The following is a 10,079-nucleotide window of genomic DNA, read 5'->3' on the forward strand; positions in this document are numbered from 1 at the left end:
ATTGTTCTTTTTATTTGTATTGATCATATTGTTCAAGGGGAAGTAAAGATATAGAAGGTGCTCAATTCTACATTTTCACAGGGTTGCTCTAACTACAGCAAAGGGAAGGTTTGCTTTATCCTTAAATCTACTCCCTTACGTTTACTGGATTCCTTTACTTTTAATACTTTGGGGCAGTGAAGATGAAACAAAAATGTCTTTTTATCTCTCTTTACAAAAACAGCAAAAAGAGTATTAATTAAAACATTTAGAAATTCTATTAAAAATTTCTAAACCCAGAAAGAGACTCCATAAGTATTTAGTGGAAGAATAAAGAGACAAGAGGTTTTGAACACATGCTTTTTAATTAGTATAGATACCTTAGACAAGACTAATATTTAGAGGAGTTCCACACTATTACATCAATGGTGTGAATTTCTGACAGAGGCAAAACTGAGCACCATAGTATACAAATAGACCATGCTTGACTGAGGACAACAGAAGTTTACTGAAGATGCACGATGCATGTGAAAAGTTCTTAAGCCTCATCCTCGCCCTCCTCCTCCTCGAACTCCCCCTGTTCGTCGGCAGTGGCGTCCTGGTACTGCTGGTACTCGGACACCAGGTCGTTCATGTTGCTCTCGGCCTCGGTGAACTCCATCTCGTCCATGCCCTCGCCCGTGTACCAGTGCAGGAAGGCCTTGCGCCGGAACATGGCCGTGAACTGCTCCGAGATGCGCTTGAACAGCTCCTGGATGGCCGTGCTGTTGCCGATGAAGGTGGCCGACATCTTCAGGCCGCGCGGCGGGATGTCGCACACGGCCGTCTTCACGTTGTTGGGGATCCACTCCACGAAGTAGCTGCTGTTCTTGTTCTGCACGTTGAGCATCTGCTCGTCCACCTCCTTCATGGACATGCGGCCCCGGAAGATGGCGGCCACCGTCAGGTAGCGGCCATGGCGGGGGTCGCAGGCGGCCATCATGTTCTTGGAGTCGAACATCTGCTGGGTGAGCTCGGGCACCGTGAGGGCGCGGTACTGCTGGCTGCCCCGGCTGGTGAGCGGGGCGAAGCCGGGCATGAAGAAGTGCAGGCGCGGGAAGGGCACCATGTTCACGGCCAGCTTGCGCAGGTCTGCGTTCAGCTGGCCCGGGAAGCGCAGGCAGGTGGTGACCCCGCTCATGGTGGCCGACACCAGGTGGTTGAGGTCCCCGTACGTGGGCGTGGTCAGCTTCAGGGTGCGGAAGCAGATGTCGTACAGCGCCTCGTTGTCGATGCAGTACGTTTCATCTGTGTTTTCCACCAGCTGGTGGACGGAGAGGGTGGCGTTGTAGGGCTCCACCACCGTGTCGGACACCTTGGGCGAGGGCATCACGCTGAAGGTGTTCATGATGCGGTCGGGATACTCTTCCCGGATCTTGCTGATGAGCAGCGTGCCCATCCCGGACCCCGTGCCGCCCCCCAGCGAGTGGGTCAGTTGGAAGCCCTGCAGACAGTCACAGCTCTCTGACTCCTTCCTCACCACGTCCAGGACCGAGTCTACCAGTTCAGCTCCCTCGGTGTAGTGGCCCTTTGCCCAGTTGTTCCCCGCCCCGCTCTGGCCTGCCAGAGGGAAAGGAGAATATTATACACCAAAGCATAAGGAATTCCAAATTCTGTCATTTTGACTCTGGACCAATCTGGGAATTGGAGATTCTACTCTTTTAGATACCTTTTCTCACCTACAGATAAATATTCTGTATCAGTGACCTCAAAAACACAAGAGATCATAATAAAATAAGCAAGTTGAGTTCAAATGAAATTATTAATTGAACAAGAAGATGGCTTAACAAACCCTAACTGCTTTTTAGTTAAGAACAGAGACATTCTGTAAATACTTAAATTAGGTCCCACTGACAGGCAAGGTCAAAGGCACAGTGAGATCAGAAAAGAACACTGGCTCTAAGCTGTTGTCTCACTTCCGGTCATAAACTGTGCCTTTGGCCTTTGCTTCTTGAAGTGGTTACCTGTTGTCACCAGTCCTCTGAAATTACCAGTTGCCTATGAACTCGTTTGAAGCTTTTTTCTTCCCTTTATTCTTTCCCCTTCACAGATGGATCTGTAGTAGGAGGGCTACAGCTGACACTGAAGCCCTGACATTCTTAGAGGCTGACACTGTTCTTAGAGCTGTCTAGAGAGTTACCGCCCGTGGACAAGGTGGAGTTAGGTCAGGACTCAGGGCTATCTGTGATCACGCAGTGTCCACCTTGGCATTCAGCCCTAAGAACTCTGGTTTCCACTGTGTTTAGGAAGAAGACTCTTTGAGCCAGTCCCCACTGATCATGACTACGTACCGAACACAAAGTTGTCGGGCCTGAAGATCTGGCCGAATGGTCCAGACCTGACTGAGTCCATCGTGCCTGGTTCCAGATCCACAAGGATGGCCCGTGGTACGTATTTGTTTCCTGCGGGAACAGAGCTGGACTTAGACCTGCGGTTGGCAAAGGAAGCAGACTAGATAGTACTTACTCTATGTTACTTTCACAGCAGAATTCATTAGAGAAAGTTCCAGCACGTGAGACAAAAGTACGAACATAGGGGAGCTTTTCTGCTTTAAAAAGGAGATAAAGGGCAGGCTTAGTCATGGCGAACATGCAGGAGTCCTAAGGAACCATAGAGTGTATTTTTTTGCAGTTGACATTTAAAATGAATGCAAGAAGCATTTCTTTGTCATTTGCATGTTTCTAGTACATTGTAACTGCCACAGTATGGAAAGCAAGACTGATAGGAAAGCAAACCATATGCAAATAATCACCAGCAGCTTCATTGTAGTACACATTGATTCTCTCCAGCTGCAAATCACTGTCTCCATGGTAACTGCCAGTGGGGTCAATCCCATGTTCATCACTGATGACCTCCCAAAACTGGAAATTAAAAAACAGAAAAAAATCACGTGATGGCCTAGCATCCTAAATATCAGAAAGGATGGCCCACTTCTTCTTCTTGTGTCCTTGGAAGAGTGGCCATCGTGGTCAGACAGTTAAGAGTGCTAGCCAGACCAGATAGCTGTGCGCCTCTCTTCCTCCAGCAGCTGCTGCTGAGGGGCTTGGAAATCCGCAGAGCAGCGGCCATATTATGGCAACAATTGAAAAGCCGGGAGGGGCACTGACAGAGAAGGGTGGCCACAGCACATCTCCTTCTGGGGAAGCCATGGATGCCGGGGAGGCTGTCATCCCCAGGTAGGGCTGATGCTGCAGCATCCCAGCTAATGGATGGGTCCTGGCAGGATGAGGACCAGGTGCATCTCCCCCTGTGGCTGCCTTAGGAATCAGTGTCTTCTGGCACAACGCCCAGCTAGCCCTCCACGCAGTGCAATTTTATACCACTGACATCCACACTTGCCTCTGGCCACTGAGCACAGCAGGGGATAGAGAGGGATAAGGGCAGGCAGAAGCCTGGGAGTACGACTGGGGCAGTGAATGGAGCTAGCCTTGGTGAGGGCGCAGACTCCATTGTGAATTTGCAGCAGAGAAGGGGGTGGGGAGGTTGGGGTGGGCAATATGGCTGTTCTGACAGAGACCATGTCCTTGTTCGAATGCCGGCCCACTCCCATGTACCATGCCTGCTCCTGCTTCGTATACTGCTGTCGGTAATTGCAGCCCCAGTTTCAATTGCAGCTTTCACCTGCCGCCTGGCAGACAGGAAGCCAGACTGGCATTATATTATATACCACGTCTGGGTGGTGCTCTTATTAGAGAAATTATCTAACATCTTTGTTTGTAGTCCAAGGAAGGAGTAGTCTCTGTAACATCTGTGACCTCAATGACACTGCATTTTTTTCGTTCAAACTATAGACGAAAATATCCAAATTAATTTCCACGTGAGGCCAGTGTATTAATATGACCGCAGTCTCTATCCAAATTTCATGGGCTAATATACCAGAGAAATGCCCACTACATACCGCAGAAGGGTTGGTTCGCTGCGAACTTTCAAAGGGCCTTGATTAAAGGCATACACAGCTGCGTGGCTGCGCTCACCGTGGCAGGTTGGGTGGGTTTCTGGGCCCCGCCCGGCTGCCGGCGAAGAATGCGCCACCCGAGCGGGCGGGCCCCCGCCGCCCCCTACGCCCGGTCCCGGCCCGCAGCCTCGGGGCCCGCCCCCCCCCCCGGCCCCTTCCCCGGCGCGCCCACCTTGGCGCCGATCTGGTTGCCGCACTGGCCCGCCTGGATGTGCACGATCTCGCGCATGGTGCCGGCTGCAGAGCGGGTGGAGGCGCTGGCCCTCGGAGCTGTGCGAGCGGCGCGGACCGGCACACTCCCGAGCGCCGAGACTTGTCACCGCCCATCAGCTCCTCCTTTTATACTGACCGGCCCTCCGGCCCGCGGTGACGTAATGGCGGGCGGAGCTGAGGGGGGCGGTGCGCCCGGGACTGCGGCACCGCGAGAGGGAGCCGGGGCGCGGTGCGAGGTGCGGGGCGCTCCGGCCGGTCGCCGCGCCCGTGGGACCGCAGAGGGCGTCCAGCCCCGGCACCCCGCGGCCTCCGACCCCAGCCGGCCTCCCGACCGTGCACGGGAATGTCGCATCCCACCCCACCGCGTGCACTCTGGACCCCCGTAAAGGGGCTGGGACCTGGGTCCAGGGACCGGGGCAGACGCTGCTTCCAAACAGGGTCCTCGCCTCCCGGGGGAGGGCGAGAGGCACCGAGCACCCTTTTGGAGTTGGGGGCCCAGAATTTTCAGTGGGGTCTACTCGAGCTGTTCGCTAAGGTTTCCTGCATCCTGGTTAGGGCCCTGGATTCCCAGCTTCCTTCTCTTTCTATTCCGGAGGGGAATTCCAGACGAGTAGGAACACCGGGTGGGGCGGCAGATGGGGAGGAGTGGGGGCTCTCCGGTGAGAACCGATGGCCGGCAGCTGTCTTCAGGAACAGCGAGGATGGCAGGGTGGGCGGCTTTTCGCTTCTATACGTGAGGAAGATGGTCGGTTTGGGAGCGGCTAGGAAAAGGAACTCGGCGCTGGATTTGTCTCGTATCTGTTTTGGGTCTTGGGTCCACGTAAAAGCCACTTAAATGTGGAAAATTCTGCGTGCGTGTGTGTCAGGCAGGGGGGGTGAATGTAAATATAATAGCCACGCGTCAGCCAAAACACGTGTGCCTTACATACATATGAGTTATATATCAACTCATTCTCACAGCATCCTCCTAGAGCTCGGCAGTCCAGCTCTGTCAGCACCAGTCGGTCGCGTGTGACTATGGAACAGTTGAAATGTGTGTAGTCTGACTTGAGATGTGCCTTAAGTGTAAAATACGCAGAGGATTCCATGGATCACTAAGAAATGTGAATTATTCCATTACTGATTTTGTAAATTGATTACATATCAGAATAACATCTTGGATATATTTTCGAAATTAATTTCACTTCTTTCTTTTAACTTTTTTAATGTCTTCTAGACTGCTAGAAAATTTTAAATTACCTATTGAACAGCACTGTTCTAGAGCAAACGTTATTACTGTCCCAATTCACAGCTGGGAAAGGAGGCAGAAAGAGTTGACTGGCCACAAAGCTAGTAAGTGCGGGCACCTAGATCTTGTACAAAGAGCAAGCCCAGGTGAGTTTTAACGGCTTAGTGGGGATGAGGTAAGACTCAAACTTAATTCTTCTCCAAGATGATCTTAACAGTGGGCTAGGTGAGCAGGCACCTGGGACTGCTTCTGTTTCCCAGCACATCCTCCTTTTCCTCTCTGGGGCCAGTTTCTCCAGCTATAAAATGATGATAATTATAGGTATCCCGCAGCCAGCTTTGTGAGTAGGAAATGACAAGCTCTATATGAAAGTGGGTCAAGTTTATGGAGCAAAAAGACCCCATAGAACCCAAAGTGATGCTATCATAAATACTTAGCCTATTCGTCATGTTAATAGTGGGCATATATCAGAGGTGGAAGGGCAAAATCATGGCGTTATCACCTCCTGCTTCAGGAAGCTGGTCCTTTAGGAGCCCCCAGCACACAAGCAGGCACCTGGGGCCTCCTCTCAGGGTGGGATAGTTTTCCTAGACTTTCTCCTCCTCTCTCCCCTCCCACTGGTGTTGTTCCCAGGTTCCTAGGGCTGGGCCTCCATCTGCTCCTCACCTTTATGACCAACTCCCACATCTTGGGCTCTTCATAGTCAGCTGGAGTCTTCCGGAACCTCTCCATAGAATGGCCCTGCTCCAGGTAAGTTCACTGATTACACAGTTCCACAAAGATATTCTGGAGATAATTGCCTGTTAGCCTTTGATGTTTCATTCATGGTGGGAATTTTGGGCCAAAGAGGAGCAGAGGATGAGACCTGGAAGGGATTGTTGGGGACATGGAGATTCTAACAGGTGGGCGTTTCCCTACCTGTGGAGGGCGAGAGTATAATATACACATACTCTCATGGAGTATGCCCACTCTGCTGCATCCTGGTTGGGTTGTTAAGTAAGTCACCTAACTTCTCAGAGCTTCTATTACCATCTCTGAAATATGAAAATCTGTTTTTTATTACATCATGAAGAGACAGTGTCTGTGAACTGGACCTTTAGTGTACGTGCAGTCAATAGGTGACAGCATTTATTACAGCTGGCCCAGCCACCCGAGGACTCCCTGCTCTGTGGACTACTGGCAACAAATGTTCTTCCCAAGCCTGCCTCCTCCTGCTACCCAATACACACCCCAGCCTGTTTACTTGTTTGCCCGCTCCTCCTCCAACACCTGCCCCTGGTGTCTGTTAGTATATAATCAGAGAAGCACACAAGCAGATTTTTAAATAATGCCTGCCCAACCTAGAGTGACTCATCCAAGACTGTGAGCTCCTGTTCCCTCCACCACGTGGGCATTCCAGCCACCAGGCTGTCACACAACAGTGCTATTATCTGCATCCAGGCAGATAATAGCAGGAGGAAATGGGGCCAGCTGATCCTCTCCTTCCCTGGGATGGGCTTTTGATGAGCTTTGGGGGGAAGGTTGTCCCCCCTACTCTCCCTTTCTTCATTTCTCTTGTGGCTCTGTTGGGCAGAGTGATGGGGAAGGGAGCCAACATTCTCCTGCCACATGTCATGTCCTGCTTTGGAACTGATGTCACCAACAATGGTTGAGCCACCCTTACCCAGAAGACACTTTGGGGTGATGATGACAGAATTCAGACTGGAGAGGGAAGGTGTGACTCCCGTAGGAGGCTCAGCAATGCCTTTTACAAAAGGTCTCAGGATCTTACCCTTCTCTCTGCCTGCCCTTCCTCCTCTCCTTCCTTCAGTGAGAGGGTTCTAGTGAAAGTGCCCTCTGAGCATGTGGTATTATGGTGATAATCTCTGTTAATTGATGCCATCTCTAAAATGACAGATGTGAGCTAGTTGAAATAGATCTGGTTGGGGGTCCTGAAATTTTGAGGACCCCCTGCAGAATAATGAAAACCCAAGAACCATCCCAGCAATAAAATTGTCTCAATTATTCTAGAACAGTCTCACATCCGACATGACTGTGCTCTCAGAAAAGGCTGAGGGGATGAAGAACCTCAATTTCTCTTTCACATGAATCTCATCTAAAACAGCCCTGCACTCCTTTGACTTTGAGCACACATTTTCAGGCTTTTAATAAAACATCTCTTTGTGAAGATGGAAGAATTTTGCTTAAAGCATTTAAGGTACTTGCTTTAGGCAGCTTATAGTGCTGCCTGAACTATAAACAGTCTCAACCCCAATTTAATTTACTTTGAAAATGTCAGCTCTACCAAAGTTTATACATTTTTCCACCAGACAATAATAATTTGGAGTAAATATATAGTAATGTTTTTCAGCCACCTTCTGGAATGTTTCATGTCTAGTTTGTGTTATTTTTACTAGAATTGTCAATCTGGACCTTTAAAAATTGAAAATATATGTGTGTGAGTACAATATACACATACACTTGTATACATGTATTTTATTGTGCTAAGAACATTTTTTTTTTTTTGCCAGATCCTGCCTCAGCTTTATTGGTCCAGATAACACAGGAGGACACCAGCCCCACGCAGACAGCAGCCCAGGGTCCCCCAGTCTCTCCGTCCTCCATCGGCAGACAGAGGTCTTTACTGTGGAGCCTTCGTGGCAGCCTGGGCACCTTTGGGAGCCGGGGCCTGAGCTGGAGGCGGAGCTGCAGCTGCAGGACCAGCTGGGACCTTGGTTTGAGCTTTGCCCTTGGCCTTTGGCCGGCAGAGCCGGAGACCCTTGGCGATGCGGGCTCGAGCATGTTTCCCAAGCTTGGGGTGGGCGATGTAGGCAAGTCGACTGAGCTTGCGGCTGCCGCCCTTTGGGATCTTGGGCTTGACCTCCTTGGGCTTTCCGAGGGCCTTGATGGCCTCAGCCCGTGCACTCAAGGCCTTGGCGTTGTTGGCCTGCATCTTCTTCAGGCCCTTCTTGTTGTGCTTCTTGGCAAAGCGCATGTTCCTCAGGAACTTGGGGTCCACCCCCTTCAGAGATTCGTATCTTTGCGATCGGGGTTTCTTGATGCCGTTTCGGTGCCATTTTCGGGACTGGTTGTGCATGGTGTGGTTCTTGGACTTGGCCATGTCTGCACCCTAGCCCGCAACTCCCAAACTCCAAGAACATTTATTTTATATGTACATATTTTCTGATTACAGATTTAGAAAATACTAAAGAACATAAAAATATCTTTTCATTCTTCTCTAAATATATTTTTTTTCACTATTCATGTTTGATACATTATCTTCCTTTTTTTTCTTTTCATGGGATTTTTTAGGTGTTTGTTTGTTTTTAACATAAGTTCAATTATTTTTGTCTTTGATATTAAGAATGGAAAAATACTACATTTTCTTATGCCATGATTTAAATCAGACATAATCTCACAAATTTTCAAATATATTTAAACTTCTCTGAACTGCTATCATTGTCCCCATAATCTAGAGCAGGGGTGTCCAAACTTTTTTCACCAAGGGCCATATGCGGTAAAATACACAAACAGCCGGGCCACTCACTCGAGGTGAAGTACGTATTGCCTCACCTGGTTTATTTAAGTAAACTAAATATATTTTTGGAATTTGCTGTGGGCCGATTAACAATGGATCATGGGCTGCACTTGGCCCACGGGCTGCATTTTGGACACCCCTGATCTAGAGTGTCTGGGCCATGCTGAATTCTTCGCAAACTCTCTGCTTCACGTGGCCAAGACTGTTCACATGACTGGCATGAATTCCTCCCCCATCTGATTCAGCCCACCCCCACATTCTCTGAGTGGTTTAGAGCACAGGCCCTGTGCAGAATAGATACAAATCCTGACTCTGCCATTTATTAGCTGTGTGACCTAGAGCAAGTTACTTAACCTCTCTGTGCTTCAATTGTGTCTAGTGTAAAGTGGGAATAGTAATAGTACCTACCTCCTAGGGTTATTACAAAAATTGAATAAATTAATATGTGAAAGCACTTAGAATACTGCCTGACTCACAGTAAGTGTTATATAAATTTTAGTTATTATAATTGGTATTACAATTTCCTCCTTCCTTCCTCCCTTCCTTCTTCCCTTCCTTCCCTCCCTCCCTCCCCCCAGGACATCTTCTCCATAAATCAGGGCTCAACTCTAATGTCACTTTCTCTGTGATGCTCCCTCCTTTGTACCCATAACATTGTGTACACACCTCTGTATTATAATCCTGACCCCTAGTCCTTGAGGTTGTCCACGGCAAGGAAAGGGGCTATTGTAGAAATAAACAAGCAGCACAACTCAAGCAGTGAGCTGAGGCACCATGCTCTTTGTCTCACACAAACCCTCTAGGGTCTATGGGTCAATGGAGTCCCCATGCCTTGAGGATGATTCTGAGCCCGAGCACCCCCAGGACTGGACCAGCTCCTGGAGGAAGTCTGGAACCCAAGAGAACCTTTTCCTGTCACTTTCCAATGTTCAGACTCCCTGGCCACCTATTTTCTGAAAACTGGCTTTTTCATGACAAAATCTGAGTTGCCAAAGAATTTTGGTGGGGCTAACCATGCTGACTTCCATGGGGCCAAGCCTGGTACAGAAAAGATGCTGGTCATTTTCTGAGTAGCTCCAGAGCTCAAGTTTTGTTCCGTTTCACTTTCAAGGCAAAGAGCAATTACGGAAAGGTTGACATCATCATTT

The 10,079-nt window shown here is 49.4% G+C and overlaps 2 protein-coding genes across 2 annotated transcripts; both read right to left on the reverse strand.

Moving 5' to 3' along the window:
* Positions 1–325: 325 nt before the first annotated feature.
* Positions 326–4,319, reverse strand: LOC308500823 (tubulin beta-2B chain-like). The gene is made up of 4 exons (XM_081056261.1): positions 4,146–4,319; positions 2,771–2,879; positions 2,310–2,420; positions 326–1,578 (listed from the first exon to the last, which is right to left on the reverse strand). Exons 1-4 carry the CDS (start codon positions 4,200–4,202, stop codon positions 518–520), a joined length of 1,338 nt encoding a protein of 445 aa, XP_080912387.1. The 5' UTR covers positions 4,203–4,319; the 3' UTR covers positions 326–517.
* A 3,615-nt stretch (positions 4,320–7,934) lies between these two features.
* Positions 7,935–8,615, reverse strand: LOC308500825 (large ribosomal subunit protein eL29). Its single transcript, XM_081056265.1, has one exon. It carries the CDS (start codon positions 8,512–8,514, stop codon positions 8,035–8,037), a length of 480 nt encoding a protein of 159 aa, XP_080912391.1. The 5' UTR covers positions 8,515–8,615; the 3' UTR covers positions 7,935–8,034.
* Positions 8,616–10,079: the final 1,464 nt, after the last annotated feature.

This window comes from Rhinolophus hipposideros (genome assembly GCF_964194185.1).
Source record: "Rhinolophus hipposideros genome assembly, chromosome: 8".
NCBI lineage: Eukaryota > Metazoa > Chordata > Mammalia > Chiroptera > Rhinolophidae > Rhinolophus > Rhinolophus hipposideros.

Excerpts from the sequence above, each read along its gene's own strand:
- LOC308500823 (XM_081056261.1), bottom strand. The coding sequence starts at position 4,202 with ATGCGCGAGATCGTGCACATCCAGGCGGGCCAGTGCGGCAACCAGATC. Across the intron at positions 2,421-2,770 it reads GTACTACAATGAAGCTGCTG|GAAACAAATACGTACCACGG; the intron begins GTGATTATTTGC and ends CTGTTCCCGCAG. Across the intron at positions 1,579-2,309 it reads GCCCGACAACTTTGTGTTCG|GCCAGAGCGGGGCGGGGAAC; the intron begins GTACGTAGTCAT and ends TCCCTCTGGCAG.
- LOC308500825 (XM_081056265.1), bottom strand. The coding sequence starts at position 8,514 with ATGGCCAAGTCCAAGAACCACACCATGCACAACCAGTCCCGAAAATGG.